The sequence below is a fragment of the Artibeus jamaicensis genome, unplaced genomic scaffold (assembly GCF_021234435.1).
Source record: "Artibeus jamaicensis isolate MK-2021 breed Jamaican fruit bat unplaced genomic scaffold, CSHL_Jam_final contig_519, whole genome shotgun sequence".
Taxonomy (NCBI): Eukaryota; Metazoa; Chordata; class Mammalia; order Chiroptera; family Phyllostomidae; genus Artibeus; species Artibeus jamaicensis.
In genome coordinates this window covers 27,918,197-27,936,613 of record NW_026521871.1, presented here as the reverse complement: position 1 = coordinate 27,936,613, position 18,417 = coordinate 27,918,197, and the positions used below count along the sequence as shown (strand labels likewise).

General features: G+C 51.1%; 1 protein-coding gene across 2 annotated transcripts in view; it reads right to left on the bottom strand.

Annotated features, from left to right (window-relative positions):
- Positions 1 to 14,234, bottom strand: part of KY (kyphoscoliosis peptidase) — a 45,375-nt gene extending 31,141 nt beyond the window's left edge. The window contains exons 1-3 of one of the 2 annotated variants that reach the window (XM_037143854.2): positions 14,016 to 14,234; positions 10,817 to 10,873; positions 6,359 to 6,421 (exon numbers count right to left, since the gene is read on the bottom strand). In XM_037143854.2, coding sequence (XP_036999749.2) covers positions 6,359 to 6,421; positions 10,817 to 10,873; positions 14,016 to 14,151 — 256 coding nt within the window. In that variant the 5' untranslated portion in view covers positions 14,152 to 14,234. The remainder of the gene's footprint in view (positions 1 to 6,358; positions 6,422 to 10,816; positions 10,874 to 14,015) is intronic. The other variant, XM_053668968.1, reaches the window with a different exon arrangement.
- Positions 14,235 to 18,417: the final 4,183 nt, after the last annotated feature.

Here is an 18,417-nt window from a genome sequence, read left to right as displayed (position 1 = left end):
ACTGTTTTAAGCTGCTGAGTTTTGGAACGATTTGTAATGTAAAAAAATACAGCTCAACTGCCTTCATCCACACTTGATTTTTATCAATCCTTTAACTTTTTATCAATGGATAATGACATTTCGTTGTTTTCGTGTATTTCTTTAATTTTTAATCTAGTATGTTTCATATACTTATTTGCCACTCTAAATTGTTATTTTGTGGATAGCGTAGTTTCCTACTGATGTATTATTTTTTCCTTTCTACTTTTGTAAGAGCTCTTTTGATGAATGCTTTGCCTGCTAAATGTGTTACAATTATTTTTCACAGAATAACAATACTGACTTTCTTGTACAGCTCATAAAGTTGCTCTGCATGCCAAAGACAGTAATTCTCAGACAATTTAAAAAGATGCAACATGGCCTCCTGAGGCACTACTTTGAAGAGGTTAACATTCATTTTGAGTATAGTTTCTAGAACATTCATTTTCAAAGAAAATCAGCCTTTGGCTTTATAATGATGACTTTAAGCATTTCAGGGTTAAAAGCACGATCTGGTTCTGGTCTTCAGCTCGGGTGCCATTGCCCTCAGCAGCCGAGGTTTCCTGCGCCTTCCCACGATGGGGAGGCCTGGGCCTGTTCTCCTTTGCGTTTTCACTTACCCACCCGAAACACTCTTAAGTGTTTTTTTTTTTAGTAAACTCATCCATCTTTTTAAATTTATTTATTTATTTTTAGAGAGAGGGTAAGGGAGAGAGAAAGAGAAGGAGAGAAATACCATGTGTGGTTGCCTCTTGAGTGCCCCCCCCCCCCCAGAGGGGACCTGGCTTACAACATGTACCCTGACTGGGAATTGAACCGGCGACCCTTAGCTTTGTCGGCCTGCGCTCAATCCACTGAGCCACACCAGCCAGGGCTTGAGATGTTTTTTAAAGGGGATGCCAAGCTGTACTCAGCGGCAAGATGCCTTGTGAAGACTAAAATTGAGAAACACGACCACTCTTTCCCCTTTGGTGGGTTTCAGTACACAATGCTCCGAGAAGTCCCACAGCAAAGAAGGCTCCCGGCTCAGTACTATTCCGTCACACACCGTTCGGGAAGTGCCGCACTCGAACAATCTCTAAAAGCTTAGAGAAACTGCAAAACTGAACAACTTGTTGGTTTAGGGCTCTACAACCAACCTCTTCCCCAAACTTCTCCTAATGTCCAGGAACCCAGTTCAGCCTCATCATCTCTTTGTCAAAGAATGAGCAAGCTGAAAAACCGCTCTTTAATATAATGTTGAGGCTCTTCCGAGGGCGGGTTATGAGGGAGTCTCACCTGCAGAATGCAGCCTTGGCCAGGAAGCTCCACCCGTCACCATTTCTCATCTCTTCTCTCCTTCCTGCACTTCCTTCCTCTTGGACAGAGGCCAGTGTCCAACATTCTCCTAATTCCCACTTCCTGTCTCTTTCCCAAAGAGGCACTGCTGACCAGTACCCTCTCCAGAGAAAGAGCAAAGCTCCTGGCCTGCCTGATGTGTACGGGAGGGTGATCCCAGCTCCTACCAGGAGACTCTCTGCTCCAGGAACTGGGCCTGGGACTGGGCTCTGGTCTCCAGGTGGCAGCATTCGTGGAATAGCCCCATGCTTCCTACTGGTAAGAGTTTGTAGACTCTAGCATTCCATATCAAATAAAACTCTTAATTTAGGGAAAAACTAATTTGACCAATCTTCAATGATAAAGAGCGGAACATCATTGAGAACAAAATTTAAAGTAAGATCTAAACCCTAAGTACAGATATCATTATACTAATCTTAATAGATCCAACCAAATCCAGAGGAGGCCCTTCCTCAGGTCACCTGGCTGGCTCTCTCATGACATCCCTTCCTAGTTCTACCAGATGCCCCGCAAATAACATTTTTCAAGCTGCAGTTTTGGCTGTCTCAGTGAAAGGGTGTTAATGACTGTTTTCTGCTATCCCCAAGAAGTGACTCCCAGGTCTTCTCCCACATGCTGTGGGCTCTGCTTCCTTTTCCCTACCTTCTCAGGAATGGAGATGCAGCAGGCAAGCCCCGGCATGTCCCTGGCACACTGCTTTGGCCTGCCATTTACCCAGTCAGCGGGGTCCTCCCACCTGACAGCTTCTCTCCAGGTCCCTGCAAGTTTAAATCAGGGTTTGTCTGATGGCCTAATTTGCTCAGAATTACTAATGCAGAGATGGCAAACAGATTTTGTGTTGTTCATTAACTCTGATTGAAAGTGGCTGCTGGGAGCATTGATCAGTTGGCAAAGACTATCAGGCATGTGTGTGTGTGTGAATGTATGTGCATGAGTATACACATAGGTATGTGTAGGAAGTGAGGCATTCATCTCAGATACCTGCCATCGTTGGCTTATAGTGTTCATTAACTCTTTCCATAACTGGCTGCCACATTTACAACCCGAACTCTTTGTCTTGGAGTATTTTCCTCTGGTAGTTGAATGCCTGCAAACCTCAGCTAAAGCATTTTGAAAATACTCTTAAATGGACTCTAGCTGGGTGTTCACCAGAGACTTGCTGTGACTTCCCCCCCAGCAGTAGTCAGCTTCCGTGCAGGGCATGGGGAGCTGGGACATCCCTGGAATAGCATGCTGGACAGTGGTGGGGGAGAGTCCAGCTCCGTAGCATGCTACCAGGCACAGCTGGAGGTGACTTGAAAGCTGCACTCAGCAGCTCCAGTTATGAGATGACCACTGAGTGTGCAGAGCTCAGGGCTGAGACCTCGGGGGCCCTGCTGGCATGTGTGGATGAAGGGCATCTCTTGTGGCCCTAACTGACCCAGCTTTCACTGGGCTCTTGAAAACACAACTATTGATGGTTCCTTCTGCAGAGTGGGGCTCCATGGGCATATCTCAGGCCTGGAAACATGGCAGTCTGACCCTAGTGCTGAATGATCAAAGAAGGCGGAGTGTCTGCATGGGGATAAGGGTGATGACCTGGAAGGATGAAAGCCTCAACAGAAAACAGACTCCAATAATCACCATGGTGGCCGATGTCCAGGGGCACCAGTGAGTGCTCTCCTCTCATTCAACCCCCACACCTATTCCAGACTAATCATTTGAGGCCCCTTCCACTGGAAGACCCAAGATTCCAATGATCTTTTGTCATCTATTGTATCAAATCTTCCATTGAATGATAAGGTGAGGAAGAAAGGAAAGCTGAACTATTTCAAGTAACAAGTTCTGACTGAAATTTCTTGTCTAGCCAAAAGATGAAGAGGGTGCTGCACCCAGATCGTCCCCCCCAAGACTGGTCCCTGCCCTGTACGGAAGGGAGCCTATGGTGGAATAGTTATGCCCACTGGCTCTGGAAGTGCACAGACATGGGTTTAACTTCCAGGCCTGACACATGCCAGCTGTGTAACTAAAATCTTTCTGGCCCCCATTTCCCTATCTGTAAAATGGGAATGATAACCTACAGAGAAGGTGGTTGTGGAATTAAATGAGGTGACCCCGAAAAGGGGCTCAGGTCACTGACTGGCCCACAGCAAGTGTTCCCCCAGCTGTGGAGAAAGCTGCACTGGGGGGCTGGTGTGGATCACAGAACAGAGCTCGTGAGCATCGAGGCTCACTGGATGAGCAGGAAGGTGGCCCATGGAATACTGATGTCCCTGGTCACTATTATCCAAAACAGCAGGTATGTGGTTGTAGGCCAAGGCCAAGTCTGAATTCTTCATGTTCTTTCCCTAAAAGGCACCTCCTGTAGCTCCTCCATCTCCACCCTCAGCTCCAAAACCGTAACTCCTCTCTTTTTCTTACACCTCAGTCCATACTGTGGGGAGACCTCTCTCGCTTGTTTTATCATGCTGCCTCCCATGGGCTTGCACCCATCCTTGTCCACTTGGGTTTATTCTCTAGACTTTGGGGGCTCTCATAATGAACACCAAGTGGTTTCCAATGGCACTCAGATTAGAAGCCAGCATACTGAGCGTAGCCTCACAGGCCCTGCAGGATCTGCCCTGTGTCCTCTCTGACTCATCTCTGCCACTCCCACCTTGCCCACACCCCTCCAGCCACAGTGACCTGCTCTCAGCTTCCTGAACACACCTGTGCTCCCTTTGCCGGAAGCTCTTCCCCAGGTGTCTGCATAGCATGCTCCCTCACCTCCTCTCTTACTCAAATGTCACCTTCTCAGGGAGACCTTTTTCAACTATTCTATTTTAAATTGTCCCCTGTGGGAGGCTTTGTGATGGCCCTTGAAGATACTATGTCCCAATTCCAGGAACCTGTGAATGTCACCTTAAATATCAAAGGGGACTTTGCAGATGTGATTAAGTTAAGGATCTCGTACTGGGGAGGGAGTGGGGGTGGGGGTGGGGGGTAGGGATAGGAAGATTATCCTGGATTATGTGTTATTTAGGAGCTTGGTGTAATCATTCTTATAAAACAGAGGGAGAGGGACATTGAACTGCTTCCATGGAGAAAAGGCAATGTGACAATAGAAGCAAAGATTAGAGTGACACAGCTATAAGTCAAGGGCCTGTTGTGCTTTCACAGCCTCCAGAAGCTGGAAGAGACCAGGAACAGATGCTCCCCACAAACCTCCCAAAGGACCCTGCCCTGCTCACACTTCGACTGTAGCCCAACAAGATTTATTTGAAACTTGGGGTCTCTGGAACTATTTGAGAGAGTAAATGTGTGTTAAGTCACCAAGTTTGGGATAATTTGTTACAGCAGCCATAGGAAGCTAATCCATACCCAGATGTACATACATCCACTCCCTATTCTCTTTTCTGCTTTATCTTCCCTTCTAGTCTTATCTGACACCCTTCATTGTGGTCAGCTCTTTCCCACTAGGATATCAGCTCCATGGGGACAGGAGTCTTTGTCTGTTTTCTTCTCTAACAAATCCCCAGTGCTGCCTCAGAAACCGCTTTTTGTGGAATGAATGGGTCAATGTCAGTGTGAACTCTGGTCGGCCCCAAATGGGAGGGTCTTCCGCTCGCTGTGGCTCAGGATCCCACAGGACCTGCCAGGCCGGCCCATCCGATCTACACAGGGATCCTTCCTTCTCATGGGATGCCAACGCTGCCCTCCTTCATGCCCCTCTGGAAGCTTTGAATGCTGAGAGGTGGCATGTGAGTGGCACACGTGAGCCAGGGTATGCTGTGCCAGGTGCAGCTCTGGTGACAAGGAGGCCCCATCTCACCCCAGCTGCCTATAACACAGGGGAGGCAGTGCTGCGGTCTGGCCCTAGAGTCAGCCTCGGGGACTGAAGCAGTCCCAGCCTCAACTTTCTCCTGTGTAGACAGGAAAGACACCAAGGCTTCAACAAGGGGTGTGGCCAGAACTAAGAGAGATAAGTGGTCGCTAATCCACTCTTGTTTCAGTGAATATTGTTTATTCTTGTTTCATGCCAGCTGCTTGCTGCTAGTCCAGAGAAGCAGTGGGGCCCAGGCTGGTCCTTGTGGTGCTCAGGGTGGGTGGCAGGGCGTGGCAGACCCACCGAGAGGCTCTGGGGCCTGTCCTGGAGCCATATTCCAGCCTAAAGGCTAGAATTCTAGCCTAAAGAGGTACTGACCCAGGCTGCAGGGACAGCCTGCTGCCTTGGGCTGGAGACCGAATTGACAGGCTCTTCCTGCACGTGCTGCAGAGGGCAGTTCCCTGAGGCTCCCAGTCCTCCAGGGAGCAACCAACGCCTCCATACTGGCAACCTCTTTATGGGTTAGGACAACAGTGCCGAGAGCACTGGCAGTGAACTCTCAGGGCTGATCCTAGAAGCGCTCTCAGACACCAGGTTCTGAGTCTTTAATGCAGGAAACTGAGGTGGGGTGGGGGTTGAACCAGGTTAGGCCTTGTCTCCAGGTTCAACGGTGGAGCCCTGCTGCTCCACATGAGCCGGTGGGGGAAGCCGGTTCGTGGGTAGGGGGCTGTGGTAGAAGCAGAGCTTTGAAGGTTAACAGCTCAGCACTTGGTGGTGGTTGGCGGGAAGTCAACTGCCAGCTTTGAATCTTGCCAGCCACTTGATCTTGAACACACGTCAACCTTTCCATGCCTCAGTTTACTCATCTGTAAAATGAGGATTATAGGAGCACCAATCAAACAGCATTGTTGTGAAGCTTAATTTACATGAGAATCATGTAAATGGCTTGACTGTGTTCCTGGCACATGGTTAGCGCTCAGTAAATGTTAGCTATGATGTCAATGACATCAGTGGGCTCTGTGGTCCAAGGACTATTTCTTGATCCCATGTTACCACCCATGCTCTCATTGCTTCCCATGGATGTGAGGAGAGGGAAAGGGGGGTCCGATGTCCACGGGGCAGGGAGGACCCTACTCCCCACAGTCTGAGCTCTGCACTCAGCTGTCTCTGGCTCACAGGAGCTGGAGAACAGGTCATGACTGGCAGCGAATTCCTTACCTTGGTTGTCGTAGGAAGTGATGACCTGGGTCTGCTGAGGATGCTGCTTCTCTGCCAGGTTTCCTATTTAAGGAAGAAAGAGGGACCTGCAGTGACCACTGGGACCACAGTGGAATTTTCCCTGGGGCACAGTGGGGAGCTGTGTATGTCTGCAAAAAAGCAGGCTGTGTAGGGGGGCCCAGTTTATCCCAGGCCTGGCCCGAACATGTGCCCACCCACCTGCATGGCCCCCATGGCGTGAATACACCCCTGAATGCAGGGGCAAGGGACGGGGAGCCCTCTGCATGCACCCTCACACCGCCCAGCAGGTGCCAACACAGATTCTTTTTTGTACTTTTACTTCTAGCTTCTTTGGATTATTGGAGTCATGGTTTTTAGTTTTCCTCATAGTTTTCAAAACATATGCAGGGTCTGGCACAAATAACACACTTTTTTATTACAAAATCTTTTATTACAGAATCATAAGCATGTAATTCTGTAACATAACAATAGCACACCCAAGCACACCATATGACATTCTAGGTGAAATGTTCAAATTAAAACTATAAATTATTACACCCATATTATTACCCTACCAACTACATTCAGGCAGGTGTTACTTCTGCCAGACGCTGTATATCCAAACTTTTATAGCATTATGAATGCAGTTAGTTCTTTGGATTAATTTTGAAGATACTAATGAGATTCTCTTCCTTTTAAAAAATTTATTGAATTTATTGGGATGACATTGGTTAATAAAATTACATATGTTTCAGGTGTACAATTCTATAATACATCATCTGTATGTTGTATTATGTTTTCACCACCCCACACGGACTTTTCCAAAGGAACTGAGGACACTTCTGTATGTTAAGTAATCGCAACTTCACACTTGGCGTCGCTGGGCACAGACTCCAAGAGCATGGGGATGCTTGACGTTTCCGCCTTATTGGAGAACAGGCTGAGGAGTCCCTGCCCTGATTTTACAGCTAAGGGACTTTTTAAAAAAATATTTTTACTTATTTATTTTTAGAAGGGAGGGGAGAGAGAAAGAGAGGGAGAGAAACAGCAACCTGTGGTTGCCTTTCATGGGTCCTCTACTGGGGACCTGACCTGCAATCCAGGCATGTGCCCTGACGGGAAATCGAACCAGTGACCCTCTGGTTCTCAGGCTGGTGCTTAATCCACTGAGCTGTATCAGCCAGGACTACAGCTAAGGGACTTATAGCTCTGATTGGATAATTTGCCAGACTCTGCTATTAGGGAGCATCAGACCTAGGGCTTGAACCCCAAGACTCCTGACTTTTAGCTCAGCCTCCTGCCTCCCTCTGAGAAAGGGGCAGCCTGCCTTCTATTCCAGCCTAGGAGTTGGGGTGACTTGCAGTTAAGTTCAGTTGTACAAACATTTGCAGGGTACCCACTCTATGAAAGTGCTCTCCCTGTGCTAAGGACATTGCTGTCTCAAGGACACAGAGCTGTTCTCAGAGCCTAGTGAGGTCAGGCTGCTGTGGAGAGATGCCCTGTTTCTGCCATGCACCACGAGGAGGAACCCACAGGCTTACCTGCCCCTCTTATGGGAAGCACCAACCTTTCCTACATTGCTCCCTTTATGGCTGCTGAGGTAGCCTGGTCTTGCTGAGGTTGCCCTTGAATCTTTGCTTCAGAGGGGTGGGGGAAGGGGCTGGGAAGCACAGGGTTGTGGAAGCTGGGGAGGTTCCCCCACTGCTAACACCTTGGCCAGTCATCTTTGTCCTGGCCTCCCACCAGTCTGCAGAAAGGCTGTCAGGACTGCCACTGGAAGTGACCACTGGGACTGGTGTCTGGGCCTGGAAACAAGCATGACTCTGTGGCACTGGCCTGACCAAGTTCCATTCAGATGACATCCCCCATGCACCCAACCAGGTCTGCTACTCACTGCTTCCCATGCCTAGGTCCAGGCAGAAGCCAATCATGGTGGGTGGGGAGGGAACTGAGCTGGGCTTGCGATCCATCTGGCAGGGTCTTGCCCTGGAGAAGCCTGCTGGCTCCAGCCTCCTACTAAAAGCAGGCCAGCCAGGACCCTGAGCCCCTGGGCTGCAATAGGTTGATTGGCTAAGGGCCAGCTCCACAAGAGCTCCAACCCAGTGTGATGTGGTATGCTGGGTTGGAACTCAGGCCAGACTCAGGCTAGGGAAGAGGGAGGCCACCTCCTGCGGGCACAGCTGGCTGCATTTCTGCTGGCCGAGGGAGGAAACAAGATCTGGGAAGGGAATCCTCAAGGAAGGCGATTAGCTGGCATAGCTGCTGTGGGGTATTTATAGTCGGGGCTGCACAATTGGTTTCCCTGTGGCTGTGGGGCGTCAGTCTCTGTGCTGCTAGGCAGACTTCAGCCAGGACCAAGGAAAGCAACCAATCAGAGCAGGGGAAGCCTGTTGCTGGACAGCTAGCGGGTGTGGGGTGGGTGGCTCAGCCCCATATACCAGCTGCTTGGAAAAAGTTTGGATCACTCCAGGCTCCCCCCACCCTGCCAACGCCCCAGCCCAAGGACTGCACAGGGCAGCAAAAGGGGGCACATGTGCCCTTTTGGATCAGTCCTATGTTCAGCCACATTTGTGCACACTCCAGCAGCTCAAGCCATCAGCTGCTTCCTTCAGTTTCCAGGGCTGGCTGCCTTGAGCGCCAGCAAGGCAGATATATACCCAGAATCTCACCATCAGAAAACACAGAAAACAGCGATGACTCTAATTTCTGCATGCATGCAAGGGGGCCACTTAAAAAATGAATAAAATTTTACTTTAAATTACATGTATTGGTGGAATGGTCTGGGTTCAAGGCCTCCGTGCAGCCTCTCTTCAGCTCTGTATGTACCTGAGACTCTTGGTTTTTGTAAGAATTACTTTAACCATCCTCTTTATTAGCTGACACATCATGCTAAGATCTACTTCAAATCTTTTAGAAGAGCCTTGTAAGAGTTACCATGTCCCTCTGTGTTTTGTTGCATTTTTTCACCATACTTCCCCCAAACCAGAAACCCTGAAGATGATAAACAGAGGATGAATTCAGTGTATTTCAGTGCTCTCCTGATGAAATAATATGCCTGAGAAGACATAAGATGAATTGCAGACAACCCAGGCAAGGTAGGAGGGCTGCGATGAACCAAGACACTACATGTCTTTCCTCCCACCGCAGCACGCTTGCCTGTGTGCGTACTGGCCAGGCACACGTGCCTGCATGGGCTGTCCATTTCTGCGTCCAACAGGTCTCCCGAGGTCTGAGTCTTACGTAATTCTCACGAGCCTGCAGCACAGTTTCACTAACTTTGGCGTCTGCTTCAGTAGAGCTAGAGTAGGTGCACTCCGTCTGATGGCTCTAAAGCAAGGTTAAAGAAGCCATCCCATCCTTGCATGCCCATCAGCTGGGTCTCGGCGGGGTGGCTTCTAGGGTGGATGTCTTGAGAATGACTTGTCCCCATGCACAGGGCAGGGGACACACACAGTCATACTGTTCACCTCCAAGATACTGAGACTCAACTGCAGAAAATGGTGTTATGATTACAATAATTTTAATGTAACCTTGAAAGGGCAGGAGTTCTTGACTGTATTGTCTGTTTTACCCCCAACAACTAGAACCCTGCCTGGCACTGAGTAAGCATGCAGACCTTTACTGAGGCAATGGATGAACGGATGGATTTACTTTTAGAACTCCATCCTTCCATCTTGTTACTGTTAGAATGATGGCAGGGCACAGTTATTTGGTCTTGTTCAATTGTGGTTCTGTCTGTCCATTTGTGGAGGGCCATGGAGGGTGGTTCCTTCACATTGGCTTTGGATGAGTCAGTCATCTGACCCAGGGTCTGATGAGCCCTCTCATGGGGCTCCGTGAGTGGAGATCTGACTCTTATTAGAATTCTCACACACCACAGTGCAGTTACCCTGATACTTGTTCCTAGAGGTGGGGTTAATGAATCTCTCAAGAGCACAGAATAAGGCCCAGTATAGTTGGTCCATGCACAGAATTCCCAGGGAATCCTGGGCCTGCAGGGAGACAGGCACCTGGCACCAGAGAGCGGAGCCTTTGCAAGCTGACTGCTCTCAGATTTTATGGTGTTCTGGGTCCCAGGCCTCAAGTAATAGTGATTCGAGGCAGGATGCTGTCCTCTCCATTCAGGAAAGTTTTCAAAAAAGATGGATGCCCTGCAAGACAGGAGCAGCTTCATCTCCATGGGGACGCACCCAAACCTCACATTCCACATGAACAAGAAGGTACAAAAGCTTATGGCATTGCCCCCATTCTAGCCTCCAGGGAATTGGGGGACCTGACACCAGGGAACACTTTCCAGGGTCACAGTGGCTCCAGAGGCCAGCTCAGTCACAAGCAGCCACTTCTGTGTAGGTAGGTGACTAGAGCCAGTCTTCAAACAAGAGAAACCCAATGCGTCCAGTCATTTCTCAACATATTGAATTCCAGAGATTACAAAAAAAAAAAAGGAAGAGAATTTACCATCCAAGCAGTTTTCTTCTAATTTCTGCCAGTTTCGTATTCCATTTGTGACCCCTCCTGTGAAATAACAAGGAGTGGTGTGAGGCTTTCTGTGGTGTGGAGACCCAGGCCTGGTGAACGACATGCTAGTTGCCTATGTCTCTGGGTTAAAGTGGGGCTGGTGGAATCTGGCTGTCCTGGGACCCAAGGGAGGGTACCCATCAGTGAGATGCACTCGGGAGAATGAATGCAACCCTCAACATCTAAAACATTAAAAAAATATTAAAATGGTAGTTTTCAAGGTGGTAGGGTTGTTTATCAGGATCATCCAGGATCAATTTTCTCAGTACAGGGCCCATTTTTTCACTCCCATGTCTCCACTGCATAAATAAGGAAGGATTATTGTTGAAGATGTTTGCCATTCATTTGCCTGCCTATTCCTGTATGTGGTGAACCTCCCATTTTAGGGTTTTGCTGTGGGGTGAGAGTGGGCAAAGACTGCCTATCCCTGTGGGAATGGAAGTGAAGTGATGATTTCCTGCTTTCCCAGCCTCCCTTGCAGCTAGAGCATGGATGTCTGTGGCTTAGAAATGGTCAGTCAGTGGCACCTGAGTCCAATTCTGTCTTGGGACCTGGTGAGGCAACAGTGAAGGGAATGAAAGCTCTCTCTCTGGTGACAGTTGGAAGTGGGGGCTGCAAGGTCACCCAGTTCCTGGCACAGAGCTAGCATAGGTTCCGGCAGTGGGGACAGCTGCAAAAAAATCAAGTTCCTGGTGCAAAAGGAGCACATAATGCTCCTTGGTGGCAGCTCTGCTGCACAACTCATGGTGCTGTTCCCAGACACGCAGCCTCAGGCCTGTTCTCCAGCTCTCTCAGCCACCCCAAGTCCCTCCTTTCAGCAGAGCCCTCTGCAGTCAGTGTCTGGGACCTACCACCTGGAACCCTCACACACACACACACTTTTGGAGCGGAATGCTCATGTCCCATAGACTCTGGGGATAAAACCTAAAACAATAAACTCTTTCGGACTTGGTGCAGGTGCCTGTATGCCACCTGTTCATGGCCAGAGGAATACCTGAGAGGACTCGAAGGCCTCCAGGCACATTTTTGAGAAGCGCCGCTCTAATGGAATGGCTGGGGAGATGCTAGGGCCCTAGAAGAAAAGGGAGAGAGCACCTGTTGGCCTTGCAGCCCAAATCCCTGGTGCCACACTCCTTGCCTCCTGTCCCTTTGACACTTTTCTGTCACAAAGACACAGCAGAAAGCCACCTAGTCACTTCTTCACTCCGTCCTCCTCATGGTGACGGTAATGGAGCTCAGGCCCAGCTTTGCAGAGCTGAGGACCTGCAGTGGGGAGGAAATAGGAGGAGATGCCTGGAGGTGGGCATGGGTGACTTTTGGATCTTGTGCACCAACAAGAGGCCTTGGAACAAGCTAATCTTACTCAGCATTTCCCCTCCGTAGGCTGCGTGGGCTTGCAAGCTGGCTTAGCCAGGGGTCTCCTAGACATCTCCACTGCCCAGCAGGCCTCGGCTCTGGTGCACGCTCCCTCGTCTCTGCTCTGGTGAGAACTGTCTGACTGATATGTGACACAGGTCTCTCCACTGACATAGGCTCTGGAAGAAACATCTGTTAGCAAACTACTTGGAGAAAAATAGCAGAAAGGGCTCAGCAAGCAGGGTCTACTCTCCCTGACTCCGGATCAAGTGCATTGATCAGGAGTCATGTGGGGTTTGTGGGGGCTGTTTGACACCTTCTGGAGCAGGGCTGATCCCAGGCATTCCTGGGGTTTCTCTGTGTTCTTCAGTCTTTCTTGATAGTGACAGAGTGTTCAGGAGAGACATGATCAGAGCTGGAGGTGGAAGTAAGGACTTATGATCTGACCCAGAGCTGGGCCTCGTGGGGGCCCTCCGGCTGTGCCGCACACAGTGGGAGGCCTTCTGGACTGAGTCGTGTCTAGTAGGAGCAGTCTCAGTGGCCTCTGCTAATTTCCTCTTTGCAAATACTTTGGGTGGGCATTTCCCCTTCTTCCAGGAGCAGCTCTGAGAACTGGAGAACCAACCAATGCAAACAACTGTTGGCCCCCAAATTCCTCTCGGGACTGGAGTACCTGTCAACATTCTCAGCTCTCTAGAATCATTTTTTCCTGCTTTTCTCCCCAAGGGGTCACCAGGAGCTATGGGGCAGCTCTAGCCCCTGTGGCTGGTGGGGACAAAGCCATCCATGGCTTCATTGCTTCAGTGCAGCAGGTGGAAGGGGGATGTTCAATGTACAAGGGGGCTCTGGGGACAGAAGAACCAAGGCAGACTTCAAGGAGCTCAGGAGCTGGAGGGGAGGCTGGAGGCAGAAGCTGTTTTACTGTGCGGGCTGCTGAGCGCCACTCCCAAAGCAAGGCGCACAGTCAGCCCAGTGCATGCACACACCACTCTGCCAGGGTTCCCTAGGGCTTCTTCCTAGACCCAGGACCCAGAGGTTCCCAGACATCTGAGGGGCGTAGCTAACAATTATTATGCGTCTCTACCCTCTTCACGTTGTGTCTGTCCTCTTCTCTGGAGTATACAGAGGCCTAGGATCTGCTTTCCACAATCATTCTGCACACGGTCACTTTATTTTACCAGTCTACACTTTACCAGAAAGTCTGAAGGAAAGGAAAAACTAAGTTAAGGTGGGAAGAACATATTTCAAGCCTAACCCTGTCCAAGCCTATGTGCCCTTTACACCCGTTATGCCTTCCATAGAAAAGGGGGGAGGGCTCCAAAAAGGGAAACTGAGGCTGCAAGTTGTGCAAGGGCACGACGGGAGCGCCCCATCTTCAAGTCTGACTCAGCACACAGATTTCCTCGGGGACCCTGCACCCTGCACTGCCATACGGGGAGCAGGCTTTGGCCACCCAGAGGCAGGCCTGAGGCTCTGGCCCTCTTCTTTCAGGGCATCTTCCAACCCAATCTGCACCTTTCAGAGAGTAGTTGGAGGAACTGGCAGCGGGGGTTGAGGGAAGCACCCACAGGCAGGCACGGGGAGTCAGCTCAGGGCAATCACGGGGCTGTGCGTTGCCAAGGGACGCCAGAGCCACAGCATCGAGGTGCAGGCAGCCATGGGGAGAGGGTCGGTGTGGCTGACCTCGTTCTGGGGCGTGTGGGGTGCCCCTACGGCGGGTGGGCTCTGGGGAGAAGAGGCCGAGGTGCCGGGGCCTCCGAGGGTCCGGCCGGGCACGCGTTACCTCCTCGGCGCTGAGGCGGTGCGCCCGGGTCCGCCTGCCGCTCCGAGTGCGTGCTTTGCGCAGCGCGCCGCTTCTCCGAGTGCACGATCAGCAGCATGTCGAAGGACACTGCGTTGCTCTCTTTCTTCAGCGCCATGGTGCCGCCTCACTCCCCGCCCAGGCGCCGTGGCCGCTCGCAAGGCTGCCTGCGCTGCAAATGGCCCCGTGCGCGCCGCTGCCCGGCGCGGGAGAGGGCGAGGGCGCGGGAGAGGGCGCTCCCCTGCCGCAGAGCCGCTGCGCGCTGCGTTTCGCTGACTCTGCCAAACACGCCATTAGGGCCCGCCCGGGAGGGCGCTCCCCTAATGAAGCAACTCTAAGTCACCTTTGAAAGGAAATCCCCGGCTGAGCCCAGACCTGCACCGAGGACTCGGGCCCCAGAGCCTCCCGCCCTACACCCCTGCCTGCTGCCCCTAGCGCTGGAAGCACTTGTCTCGGACTTCAGGACTGTCCTCTGGCTGGTTGGCTCGCTCCATCCCTGCCATCTCCAGGGGGCAGGGGGTTCCCCAAGAAGGACCGTAGCAGACCTTCTCCGAAAGCCATGGCAAATACAGAATCGCACAGTGCTGTCAACAGTGAGAGCCAGTTCAGACAGGGAAACAAAACACAAGAAGCGGGCTCCAGATTGACTTGCAAGGTGTGGAGAAACTGGACAACTTTTGGCCTTGGCCCTACTCCGTCCTGGGGTGGGTTTTGGAGGTTGACATCTCCCTCTCTAAGAAGGAAATGGATAGGACCTTGGAGTGAGAACCTCCTCACGATTACTGCCCACAAGAATTTGGACACATGCCCACTGGGCATCAACTTAACAGTCTTCTCTGGCCGGAAGTGAAAAACCTTAACATCTCTGCTCTTTCTAGAAGCCCGGTTCCTGTCCGTTGGGGACGGGGGAGGGGAGAGGAGGAGGCGGGGGCACAGGGAGCGGCCTGCCTGCTGTGGTCAGGGAGCTGGACCTGAGAGTCCTTCTATTTTTAGTGGGGCCTGGCCTGCCCAGTCAACAGCAGCAGGGCCTTTGGCTCTAGGTCTCAAGAGTGTTTACAGTGGCATCTGCCCATTAGCCCCTGCCATGAGGGGCCCACCCTGCCTGAGCCAGTCCCCTAACTTAAATTTCCACCATTAATAAATGCCGAGCTCACGGAGGCCTTTGCTCTAAAATCCTTTGCACCTCGAAATATCGTGACCCCGCTTTGCAGTAGGGTCCCTGAGAACTCTCTCATCCCCCTTGGAGGCAACTGTATTGGCCAGGCCTGGGTTGCAGCCCCAGCTCCACTGCTCATTCCCTGTGTGACCTTGGGCAAGCCATCTCCCTTCTGTTTTCTCACCCACCTCACGTGGATATTGCAAATAAATTCTCACATTCTTACCTCATTTTAAGGGCGAGGAAAGGGACAGGTAAAGTGACATGTCAGTGATGAAGCTGGGGTGCACAGAGCTGTACCCTCAGACTCTGAAGATCTCTCTCCTCTGACTGTAGCTCACAGTTTGGCGTCCTGTTAAGGCGGCTGCCTCATTGCATCACCACCACCCCCTTGCCCACTGGGCATCTGAAGAAAGGAAAGGTCATTGGCTTCTGACACTGTTGAACTGGAGTCCCTAGATCCTAGAGAGCTGGACAGAGGGACCAGTGGAGGGGGGTGACTCCTAAGGCAGGTTTCCTCACGCAGTGAGTCCTGTCCTCTCCTGTCCTGTTTGCGTTAGTGCACACACACGTGTCCACCCGTGTGGCTGGGAGGTTGGCTAAGCCTTGCTGCTCTCTAGATGGCTGGGAATGTACAATAAGAACTATGGAGTATTCAAAGCTGCTGGGGTCTTGGAGGTTGCTCAGGCAGCTCTCTCATCCCAGCGTACCCCTATCTGAGCCGGCACAGTGTGTCCTACCTCCTTCGAGGGTGCAGATTCCAAGGGAAGCTCCTGTGTAGCACGTGTCCTTACTAGAAGTGGGGAGGGCGGGGAAGCTGAAGCCCCTTTACCTGAAACTTGTGTTAGCACCCTCCCACACTTACACCCCCACTCCACGTGTCTTAATTGGGACCTAACTCACCATGGCAGCCCCTCACAGGGCTACCTTGAGAGGAAATGATGACCTGGGGGGGAGGGTGCCAACCAGGGGCTTCTTCAAGTGCCTAAAAAACAGATCCTTTGGAGCAGGGCTTCTCATCTGTGACACTATGGACATTTGGGGACATATAATTCTTTGCTGTAGGGGGATATCCTGTGCATTGTAACTGCATCCCTGAGATCTACCGACTAGATGCCAGTAAGAACCACTTCCCAGTTGTGACAACCCAGAGTGTCTCCAGATGTTGACATATGCTTCTGAGAGACAAAAATGCAGTGAGAACACTGCCTTGGAGCAAATCCATGAACTAGGGGAGGTGTTGCCTTAATTGCTCTGGAAGATGCTGCTGCTTCTAGATCCCAAAGCTGCCCAGAACCTGGAGCCACTCCCTAAGGCTCCCCTCCTGTGGCCCTCAGTCTGGCAGCTGGCTTCTTGGGTCTGCAGAGTGCTCCCTGCCAGGAGCATGGGCACAAGGACGAGACGCTCTCCTTACTCCCCACTTCTCCTATCCCTGGTCTTTGTTGACCCATCCCTTCATCCATGGTACCTGAGAAGGAGACAGCACAGGGAAGGTGACATGGCAGAGGGCATATGGATGTATCCAGAAAGAGAGGAGAAGCAGGAGGGAAGACTGAGGCTATGAGGCGTAATTCACAGAGTCTACCTTTCTGCTCAACTGCCCCTGCCCCTGATTGTTCCCATAACTGCTGGGACAAGGAACAGACCCTCTGTCTGCAAATTGTATCTTGAGTTTCTGCAGACACGCATCTTCCTCTTTCCCTGACAACCCCTGCATGCTGCAGCCCCAACCATGCCCACCATTCCCCACCCACATCTGGCCTCTCCACTTCTCGACTTTGCTCAATATACTTAAGTCCCTCCATCTGGCTGCCATCTTGAACAATCTGGGATTCAAGAACCTCTGAATTTTGACCTAATTCATCTATTTCTTTGTCTCAGGATCTGATAAACAAGGGTATATCTTCATTCTCAGGAAGCACCTTGATTACTTTAATCACAGTGAGCTGGAAACCTGAGGGCACCAAAGGACAAAGAGTGGTCAATGTGGCTGTACTGTTGCCTTTATCCTTCGTCACAGGTGGTGGTCAGGTGCGTCTAGCTGTCATTCACACTGGCTCCACCCTTTTGCTTAAAGGTGGGGTTCTGAGCCCTGAGCTGACTTTGCATCCTGGAGAAGGGCACTGGGCGACAGGGGGAGGCTTGCTCACCAGAGAGGGGTGTGTTCTGATTCACATTATTGCTTTTCCTCAGAAATAGGAGTTCTTCAGGGACCAACAGCCACCACTCTTTTACCTCCCCAGAGATCCCAACAAGCAGGTTTCTCTTGGCCCCACAGAGAGACCCTGGTCTCTCAGTGCCCTCATGTCCCCCTAGATGGGTGGACACCTTTCCCAGAAACCTGTTTGATAGACTTCTAGTTGTCTCTTGAGACAACCTGGTATAGACTTCTCGTTGTCTCTTGAGAAACCTGGCTCAGCTCCCTTCCTCTTCTGAGCCTTTGTTATTGCTGTCACCAATTCCTGAAAGACCTTGTCGGACCTGGTAACTATAGCCATCCTTCGAGGCCTGATACCGGCCCCACCTCCGCCTTGAAGACTTCCTGGCCACCAAGTTCTTGGTGCTCCTGGAGCATGCCCACTCCCTGAGGTGCCTCGCTTTTGATCATCCCGAAAGTTAATAGGACTTGGAAGGTTATCCCAGCTCTGTTCCTATGCTTGTTAAATTTAGAGAACCTGTCAATTCTCACTGGGGCAGTTATACCAGGCAACTGTATGTTTCCAGACTCCACCTCCTAGCAGGGTGACCTTGGGCAATGCACTTAACCTCCCCGAGCTTCCGTTTTCTTCATCTGTCAAATGGGGGAGGGTGTCACTGGGATTAAATGAAATAAAGCATTGAGCTCTGACTTTGTTAAAGGTGTAGTAGCTTCCCATATCTTGGCCAGACCTCTGTGTGGCTCTTGCACTGAGGAGGGTCACATAGATGTGGTTCCACAGTTGGAGAAAGGGGACAGAAGAAACTGGAGGCATCTGTGATTTTCTCATGGAGCAGGAAGTTGCCTTCCCTTCTGTGTCACTCTTACGTCTCTTCCTGCCATCACAGAGATGCTCAGAGAGCAACAGAATCCATCCCTGGTAGGACTGACATCAGACTTGTGCAGCAGCACCCTCTGCAGCAGAACTGACGGCTTGGCACAGCCGTCTCTCCTTCCTGCCCCCACTGCACTCTGTGGAGAGAGGGATGTGCCTCTGGACTACCTCCACCTGTATACGAGAAAACTCATTA